Below are 12,749 nucleotides of genomic sequence, written 5' to 3'. Positions count from 1 at the left end.
TTAGTCTAGTTTTGGAAGCTACAGGCTTTCATTCCCAAAATTTCACATTTTACATGAACAACTCATTTAATTGCATGTCATCCCTGGCCTGTGAAACTCAGCAAACTCTTTTTTTCCCCCCAGAAGCTTAAACATAGTCTTACCTTCTTTCCTTCACATACTGATGCTCAACACTTGATATCCTCTCCAAATATACATACATCTTTCAAATAACACTTCCAGTAAAATACCTCCTAACTGGTAATTTGTATCTTACAATATATTCAGATGCATAAACTATACAACAAATCAAGAAAAAAAAAAAAAAGAACATCAGTTAAGCCTGTAAATGACCTTTCAGATTTTATATACAAGTTTCCTCCTATGAGACAAAGACCGTATGTTTTACAGTTGGCTGTTGATGCTTATAAATGCTAGAATTTCAGGTCCCACTTTTATAGCACTTTGTTTCATAGAAATGATGCACAATCAACCATGGGAATAGTGTTGTATTAGGTGCTTAAATATTATGCCTTTGGAACCCAAGGAACCTTCAGATACCTGAAATATGCACAGAAATAGCCTTTTAGCTATCCAATGAACGACACAAAACCTGCTGTGATATCATACTTCAAAATTCAAATGGATTTTTCTCAGTAGCACATATTCCTACGGAAAGAAAGCTTACACATGCATACAGTATATGCAAAATACATGTGTGGATTTCTGTCTAGTCTTAGCCTGTTGTCAACACATTGGACAATATAAACCAAATGTGACAGAACAATAAAGGACACGAAATGTCAAAAGACTCAGAAACATGGTATTTCTGTAAATTTTATGAAAATAGCCTACAAACAGACCTTACTAATATCCTCACTGATGCACTGCCCCATTAACATGATCCCTTAATATGAGCTGTCTAATTCCAGTAGGACACATCAGAGAATCTCACACTAGAAAGTGACATTTAGGATTCCCTAATCACAGGAAAAGCTTTAACCAGCATTAGTACTATATTAAACATCAGAAAAGGTAATCATAGTGCACCAAACCATTAAAAATATACATATATATAAATTGGGTTTTCTTAGTCCTACTAATTCAATAATAATTTGCTTCTATTCTAAATATTGCTCAGAACAAGGTGATGGCATGACGTAACTTACTAGTGATGCTTGCCAGATACAGCAGCTAGCCCAGAGTAAGGGAAACAAAAGGAAGGTTTTCTACAGACAATTGAGTCAGTCTCAGCAGCCCCCATCGACTGAAGACAACTTAAATCAAGAACAATCAAGACACTTATTACAATCATGGCATAGTAGCTTATTTCTGCAATGTGAGCACGATTCAGTGCATGTATATTTTCTCCAAGTCTTTTTGACACTATTTACTCTGGTTACCACATCTCCCTAAGGACAGTTCTTCAAGTAAGGAAACTAGGTACAAGTATCCTTGGCACATGCTGCCTCTGGTGAGCTTACATGAGCTTGGAAAGGCTGAAAGGTTGGGGGGGGGGGGGGGTTTTTGGGGGGGGGAAGTATATCCACTTTACTCAGCACTATAACAGCCACATGCATCCCATCAGTTATTGCCTCTCTCATGATGAGGCCAGGGGTTCTTAAAGTTGACTCAACTTCCTCAAACTCTACCACAGTCACAAAAACTTGCAATGATTTAGAGTTCACAGAAGCAAAGGCAGAAAGGCCAAATAAAGCTTTCTGACCATTCATCTCAAAGTAATCTCTGCTTTATGACAACTATAGCTGAAGGTCTTTCTGGCAGGGGCACTAATGCATGGTACTTTATTTTCCAGGTCTGACTGGAAATGAGACCGAATGAGAAACAAAAAAATTAGAACTACTACTCTCCATTTAATGTGTTGCTACACAAAGAGACAGTAGCTCCTCAAGCAGAAACCTCAAGCCACAAAAAGGTGTATTACTGTTCAGGCAATAGCTAGTTCAGTGTAAAAAAGAAGTCAATGGCTGCCTGCAGCTAAGTCTGTTGGGTTGACTCAAACCTTCTGATTAATATTTTTAATACTTGCCTACATTTCATTTCCTTTCTGGGATGCCCACTTCAGTGCACTTGCCTTTGCCTATGCATGTGACAATCACATGCCAAAGTGACAAAGAGCCACGCAAGGCAATCCTTCAGTCTCATTTATGTGCTGTATACTCTGAAAGGAGCTAACATTCAGTCTTGTAAGGCACTTGGTGTTACAGGGTTCAAACCCCACTAAAAATCAACAGAGCTCAGACTACACACAGTCATCGCTGAACTGCTGTACTAAAGATGAACATTTGCTGAGGGAAGCCACAAAATGATGACTGTGCAGATTATAACGCTATCACTGTTATACCCTTTTTAACATATTTTTTCATTTACTATAAATGTTACTAGATATTTATCACTACTATGGCAGAAAGTGCTAATGGGTTGCGCAGCAGGGGTCAGCAATGTATAAATCCCCAGGATGATATCCTCCACAAAAAAAGGAGATGTCATGTAATAACCCTCCTCAGAGGAGAATTGTGTGGTTTAATCTCTTTTTCCTCTGAGGCCAATGTTTGATGACACAATAAATCCAGCTTTGGTGCTCATGGTATCAGACCAAAAAAAGCTGTGGTACCCTGACACAAAGCAATGATGTGCTGCAAATTTATTTATAAACGTATCAACTAAATAAGACCTCTGGCAGCTCCAATTTGCTCAAAAAATTCTGACTGGTTAACTTTGTAACATTAGGCTTTATGCTGGAAAAGTTATTACTTCTTTCCCTCCGTGCACACACAGCCAATGTCAAAAGTGCTGAAAAAAAAAAAACCATAATCACATCTTATGGCTAGTTTGTCATAAACAGAGGCAAATACTCACCTCTGGTCCACATCAGATGTATATGACTGGGTCATCAAGCAACACACAAGCCCAGTGGAATGACAGCCTGAGTCAATCAATCACTTACTAATATATACTGCAAGCAATGAAATTCCTACTCAGAATAGGGCCACCCTCAAATAAAGCCACAGGTTGCTCAAGGTCTTGCCCAGTCCATTTCCAAGTATTTCCAAGGATGGAGGTTCCACAACTTCTCTGGACCCTGTCTCAGCATCTGACCTCCCCTTACATACAAAAACCAAAAAAATCCTAGTTATTCATTGGAATTTCCCTTGTTGCAGCTTGTGTACATTACACAAGATCAGCACAGCCCATTGCACAAGTCATCGAATACTTCTGAGCTTCCTCTGCTGCAGAGCAACTGTTCAAAATGCAGGTTAAAGATCCAGACATGTTTTTGAGATTATATCATCCAAGAACAAAGAAGAGGTTCTGCAGTGCAAAGTGCCAGGGCTATTGAAGGGAAAGGACAAAGTTCCTTCAAGCAGTCAAGTCTGTGGCTTGCTATGAGCTGTAGCATTAATACAGTGGCTTTTGGTAATAGGAACAGCAAAGACCAACAACTTTCCTGAGAGTGTTGGAAGAGAATTATTCCTCTGCTAAGGAAAGAAGCAGCTGACTACACTTGATATAAATGAAAGTACTTGTGACTGATTTCAGTTCCAAATAGGAAACTGACTTGCAAAACCTCATCAAAGAACGCCTGAAATTAATGAGGGATAAAGACAACCTGATCCTCTAACTACTTTCTTCAAGCATGAAATCAGATAAATTAGGATCTTATTTAGAATATAAACATGTTTACATACCTAAATGCTGAGCACATTAAAAAGACAACCATTATTAAAATACCAAAGTAGCTTACATTATACCACTCATTGAGTCTGTTTCATTCCTGTATCTGAAAAATTATACTCACAAGTCCTAGGAGTACTGAAAGCAGTTGAAATACTGTAACTTTAACAGGCCACAAAAAATGTAAGTGATAAGAAACACAGGAGACTTATTTAAAAAACAGTTTTTAATAAAACTGGAAATAACAATTATGATAGCAACTAATGAAAACTAGTGCTTGAAATTAACTATGTTTAGTGTGCTTTACCCTGATCCTCCAACAATGCTGCACATGATTTACTTTAGAAGCAGGAATACAGATATTCAACAGGTTGCCTGCATCACTAAACTGTCTTAAATTTGAATTAGAAATAGCATTCATATTTCACTGAAAATCAACAAGAAGTACTGGATGCAGTCATTTCTGGTTTACCAGAAAGATACATAGAAGGAAAAACTACGTGCTAGCTTCCATTTCAAACAAGTAATGCTGTTGCTAATCAGCAAGAACTTATGTCTTACTGAAAGGCTTTTGAAATTTGCTTTGAAGAAAAACTCTTGGAACACGTAAGTCTTCTTTTCTATTCACAGTTTCTCGCTGCACATATTCATTGACCACTTGCTCATATCCCTCAGCCTTGAAAAGCTGAGACAAGAACTCTGGAAAAGAATTTAGAAAAAATAAGATTAAATATTATGTTTAAGCTATTTTTAAAACACTAGTCAGCATTTATATAAGCATATGCTCTTATGTGTTACAGCATGAAAATCGCACAGGCCTTCAGATTTCAAGCTGTTCTATGCAGGCGGACTGCTGAATAAAAATCAATACAAATCTCCTCTGGAAACATCAACCTAAGCAAAAGAGCTTGCAAAACTGGGGCTTAAGCTAGTTACTCAGTTTAGTTTCCAAAACTTGCCACATCTCTTATTTTTATTGAGCCTTGTCATTCTCCTTGTGACTGACACCAGTGCACTTTCACTTTGTGCAACTGACATTCGCTGGCTGAATATATCACTTATTTCAAGTATTTCAAAGGTAATCCAGCCTTGTAGAAGCACCTCTGCTTGTGGAAGAATACCACCCTATGTTACCAGACATTCACATGCCATTGCTCAACAGAAAAATGGACAAAATGGCAAAGTGGATATGGTGGTACCAAGCCTTCACGAAGTCAAACTGAAAGTATTTTCCATAAACAAAATAATCTTACTCAAAGCATACCAAGGCAGAATTACCTCATAAACAGGGTGATCTATGCAGCAGAGAAGGGTGCTCATGCTATTGACTTGTCACGTTCATTAAAATTCCCACTTTTCCTTTCCTGCACTTTGTTTCATTTACTCACATGGTAATTTCACAATAAATTTAAGCCATTCTAAACTCATGGTACTTGACAGAAAGCAGAGACATGCCCTTTTCTCAATGCTCAGAGGGATCAGCTTGATGGAACGGCTGATCATGTGGGTACAGGAACCCCAGCACTAAAAGAGGTGGGATGGAGGAAGAAAAATGAGACCACCCACTTTGGTGGTAATGCAGGCTTATATCAACCGAAGCCCATCATGAAGCCACATGCACTGGTTGTAAACATGGTGTGTTCATGTAAAATGGGGGACCCCCGTCATTGTAATATAAATAAACAGCACTTAACTGTGGAGCTACTGAAATCTCGGTGTGAGGAAGTTCTACATATTTTATAATAACAGAAAATTACAACCATGCATTGCTCCACAAATTTAGTATTATTTCAAACAGTGGATAAATTAATATTTTTTTCCATGGAAGAAGCTCAGTGTTGTTATCTGAGGCTAGATATATTATAAATAAGCATCATTCAAATCATCCCATGCAGCAATTACTTGGTGTACCAGTGTAGTGTTAAACAAATGAAAAATAGTACAGGCTGCAAACTGTGCAGAAATGATGGGAGGCACGTTTCTAGTAACAAAAGAATTCTCAGGCATTAAACAATATTTATATCAAAATCAGTGAGATGAATGATATCATAATGATCAAGAATGGGAGCAGAGGTGGTCCATGAGACAGTCACAGACCACTCCAAGGCAAAACAATTGCTAACACGAGCAATATTAAGATAAATTTTCTTTTTTCCTTCGTTCCTCTTCCTCCTACCTATCTTAGTTCTTCCCCCAAAGCAAACATGCATACTAGCAAGGAATTTCTCATTCAGAAACAATTCTAACAAGCAAGAAAAATGGGGTTTAAAATTCCACAGCTAGGTCAGTCTCTTATTTGTTTCCTTTAGCATCCATTCTCTTTGTAGGGGCTAATTGTTTAAACAGAACTAAAAATCACTTAATAAATAACAGCTTTAGAAATGCTTCCAGGAAGCCATAGCACAGCCCGCATTATCTTAGATTTCATTGTTGTCCTATAAAGGATAGAGAGAGTTCAGACAAGATTAATAGTTTTTATATATCAGAAGCAATTAGGCAATACATTATGTCATAAAATATGAATAACATCTACTTGGCTCCAAATCAGTCTCTTCAGTGGCTGTATTTTGCCTTAGAATAAGAACAAAGAGCCCAACAGAAATAAACACACAACTGTTATTACACAATGCCCTATGCTTGATAGGGGGAAGTAACAGCTCACTAAAGTTTAGCATGAGGAATTGGGAGTTAGAGGACGAGCTACAATCCCAAGTCATTGTGAGAGTCTAAGCAAATTCCTTCACATCTCTGTGCTTCAAACTGTCCACCAGTAAACTGCACTAATTACCTTCCTTCCTAAAGCATTACGAGCACTGAATGAAAAACTGTTCAAATACTGTATCACACGGAAATGGTTTTTGCATCATCTTTACTAAAACACAGAAGACAGTGATCACGGCTTGTTGGTGCTATCTCAGCAGGGTTTGTAGACAAGCTTCTCAGCACTGTAGTCATGGTTCTGCTTCAGAAGTCATTGACTTCTTCAGTAGACCTCATCTTGCACACCAGGAATAGCTTTGTGAAAAGAACGATGCCAAGATAACTGCTTAGCTGTTTCATGAAGATGATCAATTCTGTTATTGAACATTGGTCTTTTTCCCTTAGATAACAAACCTGAATGAAATTCAGCAAATTCAGAAACTGCTGCTCTTGGCACATTATAGCACATACAAGAAGCTTGTAAATAAGAAAGTGCTCCAAAAAGTCCTGCTAGTCTAAATACCCTCTTCCTCCCAAAAAGGGTGGCAAATGAAGTACACAGCGATTTAACAGTTCATGTGTAAAACAATGGGCATGCTGGCAATTCCCTGAAGCAAGTTTAAACAAAAGATTCACAGAAAAGAAAACACTCTACAGTATGTCTTACCTTCAGTAAAAAAATACGATCTTGTCCCATCTTGTCTAACATAAAAGTTTTCTCCAAGTTTGCTGCCAGATTTAAACCTGAGCATTGCATGATCATACAGTCCATAGTCTCTAAACAAGACACACTTGCCGGGTTTTAATACCTGTCACATAATACATATATGCTTCAATAAGGTAGATGGATTTAGCCATATATATTTATTTGTATACACGTACAGACTCATACACACATAACTAAGACAAGGTATCCTAACACATTCAATACAGAAGTGATATACATACATATAGAATTCATTCCCTGTTCAACAAAAAAGTTGTATATACAACTGGATTGTCCGCTCTTAAAAATGCTTCCCCACGAACATGAAAACTACCAAAAGTTTTAAGATACCTGTTTGGGTGTTGGTCAGCTAAATAAGCTTTTTGCAACAATTCAAATACAGAACAAAGAAGAAAATATACAGTTTAACAATGAAAATTAAGTCCTAACATGGCAGTTTCTTTGTTGGGTAGTATACAGTCTAGCACCTGATTTTGATTAATGATTAACAATACAATTTAGACTACCATGACATTTCTTTTTTCATGTGAGAAAGAAAAAATATTACAATATAATAAGAAATTAAAAAGGAACAATTTCAGGAAAACAGGTTGCAGGTTTGGTTTGGTGTTGTTTTTTTTTTTTTTTTAATTGCTCTTTGGTAAAGAAATCAAGCAATAAAGAGTTTAAAATTTAGAAATACATGGTCATTAGTCATGCTGACTTTAGACATTTGATGCATCCAACTTTCCTACCTCATCAATACCAGCTGTATCTGTTAGAGGAAAAAAGGAGTACTTGCCACTTGCAAATTCGTGCAGAAACCTAAAAGCAAGTTAAATGAGCCAGGCATCTCCACAGAGAAAACAATAATTACCTTTTCACGTGCGTGAGCTAAGAATCAGCCCTGACTTTGAAAAACATCTGGAGATATACCAAAAATCTAACATTCCCTTTTCAAACTACTGATGATAAACCAAACAGGATATCTGACAATATAAAACCCCAAATACACACATACACATAAATAAAAAATACGTTACTTCCCTCTGCAGTCAATATATGACACCTCAGGGAAATTCAGAACAATTACAATTCAGATTGTTTAAAGCACTCTCTGGATGGTCCTATCCTAGCCTATCAACTACCAAAGGCAGCCCAGGGAGATGAGTCTCTCTAGATTAATGTTGATGTCTGAACACCCCACTTCTAAATCACCACAGATCAAGTGTGTTTAATAACAACAATAACATCCTAACTGCAAGTCACTGTATCTTCTGGAAGTCAATTTTGGTTCACTGTCACTCACACCTTATTAACACAGACATTTCTGCAATCCATAAATATTATTTGTAGCATACAACCCAGAAGCCCAAGTCACAGGTTCAAAATACCTTTTTTGTTACGTTGATGGTATGCATTAGGCCAGAATCCAAACAACCTCACAATACTAAGAGAGTAAAAAAACCACTGTAAAACATATTTCAGTCCCATATACTAGGTGAGCTAACTAAATACACCCATGCAACGCAGAATTAAAGATCACCATTACAAGAGGGGTTATTTTCTCAGAAAAAAAAAAATTGTACTTTCAAGCTCAAAAGCAGGAAAGTGCTTTAAAGGCTATAAAATCGGCCGGTTTTACCTTGTAAATGTTCTTCAAGACAAAATGCATTTTGTCAGGATGAATGGCAGAAAGCACAAATATAAGTGTGACAACATCCACAGAATCTGCTGGTATATTTTCTAGAAGATCATCTTTGGTAAGATCACACTGGAACACTTTACATCTTTCAGTACTGTATAAGGCATTTTTCTAGGGAAATGAAAAGAGCATGCTTTCACTGAAAATTAGCTGCATTTGTTATTGCAAAAAAAGCAAAAAACTTGTGAAAGTAATCAGTAGAGCGACACAAAACATGGTGGCAAAGAATATTAACTTCCAACCCGTGACTAATGCAATCAGAAATTCTTTGCTGCATACTACAACAGTGAAACTACAATTACTAGACTAGTCTGTTCTCAGGAATTTGAGAAGGAATGTGTGTTAAGACAGATCAGAAAACATACCATTTCTGCTTTACCGCTGCTTCTACTCTTTAAAAATACAGAAATATTATTAAAATAAATTCTGTATTATCAAGTGATCAAAGTACAGCTCTTGAGCTACAAGTAGACTGTAAACAGCTTGGGTTCATATCACATAACCTGCAGCCGGGCTGTTTTGCCCACAGTTTTGCTGGGTAAAAGGAAACCTGGTCTTGGCAAGAAAGACGCTCGGCAAGAGTTGTCGAGGCAGACACCACTAAGTCATCCAAAACCCAGGGTACACAGCCCAACCTCATCTTGCAGGGCAGCTGTGGCATCCCAGGGAGCTGCTGTCCTCTCCTGTTTGCCACATGTATTTCTTCCCATCTTTCCCATGAGATACACACAGTATGTGTCTTGTGGTTCTCAGTCACAAACGTCCCACAAGAGAATGCTTTCAAATAACTGCTATGTAGAAATTTACCTGTGATTAATAACTTAATAAACAAGGACACTTCTAAAGCCCAAAGCCCCCACCAGCCTTACTGGAAGACTTAACTTTGGACTGCACTACCACTTACCTATGAATAAGTACAAACACAGCTATTTGTAATCAGGCTACAAATTTCCTTAACAATAACTTTCATGGCCATGTTTTCAAGATTCTCCTCAGGACACCATCTGCCTCACAAATATCAAGGGCAAGCTTCCATTCCAAACAAATTTTGCTTGTACTGCACAGTCAGCAGAGACACAGTAGCACTCTAAAGAGTCTTCACAAACCATTCAAGTAAAGCAATATACACATATTACCATAATGCTACAATTTGACGCTGAAAAAACTAGGTCTCGAGCAGTGGTTTGGCTTCTTGCATAGGAGCTTCACTGATACGGGTCAGTCTCCATTTTTTTGCAAAAGCTATTCTACCCTTCCTACAAAAAGGAAGGCAAGAGAAGTCTGTCATTCCAGTCATCTGTAATTTCAGAAGTTTCTAAAGACACTCTAAAAGAAGTTCCAAATATCACACCAACCTTCACATACTCAACAGCTCTAGGAGAGAAATCACAGGCATATGCAAAAATATTCAGATCTTCTTCTAAGAGTGGAAACAAGCAGTTCCCAACCCCACAGCCTGCTTCCAGAATGGTCAGTTTCTGATCTGCAAACTGGGGAGGAAGAAATCCAAGATAAAGCACATCATTTTTGTTTTCCTCATGATATGAGCAGAGACACTGTTCAAACAGCATTTTTAAAGCTATAATCAATTTTAATAACCATTGATTCAAAAACTGAAGTAGGTATGAGTTGGATAATCTAACACTACAAAACAGAAATCTTGATTTCTGCAAAATTACAGATCTTTTTAGAACATGTTAATATTTCTTCAGTCATCTACTCCTTAAGTAATCAACAGATTGTTATACTGTTTCTGTCTTGTCTTTCATTCAGCTATAATGAACAACAGATGCATCTGGCTATTCCGCTTAACGATATTTTGCAATTAGCCTGTATTTCTGGATGCTTTTCATTAAAGTAGTGTTCTGAAGTGCAGCAACTTGCATCTGAAAACAACACGTCACAGAGAGACAAGTTGTTTATGTAGGACACAAAACAAATATTCCAGATTTCATTCTCAGTATCCAGTATGGGTCAATTATAAACTGAAACCAAACTGATACGTCTGGCTCTGATATTAAGGGAGACTACACAGGGCACGGCAAATTTAGCATGTGACAGCTCTTAGCCTAGTGGCTTTGTTAGAAATATTATTAAATCATTTAGAAACAATCAATCCCATCTTTTACAGAGAAAGTACATAGATCTCACCTCCCGACATGCTTTTAACTCTTGAAATTCTCTGGTTGTCCAATGTCTGTCTTTGAAGAAGTTGGTGCTGTTTCTTTTGTAAAATAGATCCCAGTTCTTCTGTGCCTCTTTCTCCAGTTTTAGTTGTTTGAACTCAGACACCAAAACCCGATCTTTTGTCAGTCTCTCAGCCTCTTCTGCGCTAAGGATTCTTGCACTATGGCCTTTTTTTTCGAAAGCACCATCTTCAGTAGATGTTGTTATTATACTTAAGCAATTGGCTGATGTGTTTTCTTGGAACATCCTAGATTCACACAAATATGAATGCCAAAGACACAAAGGTGATTTTTTTTTCTTTAGTGTTATGTTTCCATCACTTAACTTAGGTAAAATAACCTAGGATCTAGAAGCAGAAGAAAAAATGAGAAAGAGTTACAGCATGTGCTTATTATGATTTTATGGTGATCTGTCCTACCTGACGGACTGCAAAGCTACCAGATTTCTCTTAATTTCAGAAATCCTCCACCCAAACTAACAACTGCATATGACATCAAACTGATGTCAAAGAAGATACGTAACAGAGCCTGCTAGTCTTCCCTCTGCATCCTAGAAAGCTACCTAAAAAGAGAAAGATGGTGCAGCTCTAAGCTTATTTTCACTAAAACTGACTTTAAAAGGAAAGCAAGGGCTTGGTTTCTTGTTAACCCTAGTTAGAAAGCCTCAGAAAAATCATAACTGAAAAACAGGTGACATTTAAAAGTCCCATAAAGCTGATGAAACAAACTGTATTCACGTAAGCATTTCTCCCTCCTACTCTCACCCCTGTGAGAAAACACTGGTGAAAATATCAGCATTTATAATACATCACTCAAACAACAGACCAAAACCAGTACTGTGGCCAAAATGCCCATAGCCAGCCTGTATCAGCATTCCTTCCACTGCCTCCTCCTGAGCATCCATGCCGGTTTTAACCATCACCAGTGGTTTTATTTTCAGAAGTTAACAAAAATGGAGCAATGAAAAGGGTTCTGCGTAGGCTGGGAAGGGATCCGAATCTTTTCTCTGATGTTAAACTAGTTCTGGCCCCTGCCTTGCCACGAACACCCAGATCCTGGATGATGGCACGTGCGAATTAAAGCCTGTGTGGCCCAGTAACTCCCAGGCAGCCGAAACATGCCACTCCTGTATGTCAGTGCCCAGAATCAGGCACTGGCATCATTTTTACCAAAATGGAAATGAGAAAAACCCAACAATACCCAACCTACAGCAAAAAAAAAAAAAAAAAGGAGTAGTACTTCACTTACATATTTTCTCTTACACAATACAAATGCAAACGTAAAATACAATCGTGTGCAAATGAAATAAAGAACTGACAAACTTTTGTCCAGCTTCACAGGAGACAGACAATGCTTTCTTTTTCCTCCAAAAACAACAGAAAACGTTACAGAGAAGAGTTTTGCTTGAAAGAAAGTCTCAAGAAGAGTATACCCTCAACAAACAGATTCATCACCACAATTTCTACTATGTGCCAGGCACACTACAGAAAGATCAACGTTTATATTTCTTCATAGGACAAGCTGGGGGGAATAAAAAAATCCAAGCTAGTTTTTTCACTGACCCATTTGCGCTCAGAAAAACGCCCGTGGCGGGAAGCGAGCACGATGATAAACATGGTTTACTATCAACCTGTGTTTAGGCTAAAGAGCCTTTAAAAGGTGTTTAATCCAGCCTTAAGACCGCAAACAGGTAATACCTCTGAGGAAACACCCCCTCCCCCCCCCGGGAAAGCGGGTTCCCGCCAACAGCTGCCCCCTCGGAGGGGCCGCGGCCGTC

General features: G+C 38.0%; 1 protein-coding gene across 2 annotated transcripts; it reads right to left on the bottom strand.

Moving 5' to 3' along the window:
• Positions 1-202: 202 nt before the first annotated feature.
• Positions 203-11,393, bottom strand: METTL6 (methyltransferase like 6). Of its 2 annotated transcripts, XM_009879588.1 has the most exons (8): positions 10,938-11,393; positions 10,142-10,276; positions 8,727-8,897; positions 7,043-7,184; positions 3,983-4,374; positions 1,367-1,372; positions 800-808; positions 203-215 (listed from the first exon to the last, which is right to left on the bottom strand). In XM_009879588.1, exons 1-5 carry the CDS (start codon positions 11,217-11,219, stop codon positions 4,226-4,228), a joined length of 879 nt encoding a protein of 292 aa, XP_009877890.1. In that variant the 5' UTR covers positions 11,220-11,393; the 3' UTR covers positions 203-215; positions 800-808; positions 1,367-1,372; positions 3,983-4,225. The 2 variants fall into 2 exon arrangements, with proteins under 2 accessions (XP_009877890.1, XP_009877891.1); XM_009879589.1 differs by lacking the exons at positions 203-215; positions 800-808; positions 1,367-1,372; positions 10,142-10,276 and having other exon boundaries at positions 3,985-4,374; positions 10,938-11,303.
• Positions 11,394-12,749: the final 1,356 nt, after the last annotated feature.

Source organism: Charadrius vociferus, unplaced genomic scaffold (genome assembly GCF_000708025.1).
Source record: "Charadrius vociferus isolate BGI_N301 unplaced genomic scaffold, ASM70802v2 scaffold722, whole genome shotgun sequence".
Lineage (NCBI taxonomy): Eukaryota > Metazoa > Chordata > Aves > Charadriiformes > Charadriidae > Charadrius > Charadrius vociferus.
The sequence above is the reverse complement of the archived record's forward strand: the minus strand, read 5'-3'. Positions and strand labels throughout refer to the sequence as shown.

Excerpts from the sequence above, each read along its gene's own strand:
- METTL6 (XM_009879588.1), bottom strand. The coding sequence starts at position 11,219 with ATGTTCCAAGAAAACACATCAGCCAATTGCTTAAGTATAATAACAACA. Across the intron at positions 10,277-10,937 it reads AGTTAAAAGCATGTCGGGAG|TTTGCAGATCAGAAACTGAC; the intron begins GTGAGATCTATG and ends CTTCCTCCCCAG. Across the intron at positions 8,898-10,141 it reads GAGCTGTTGAGTATGTGAAG|AAAAATGCCTTATACAGTAC; the intron begins GTTGGTGTGATA and ends TCATTTCCCTAG.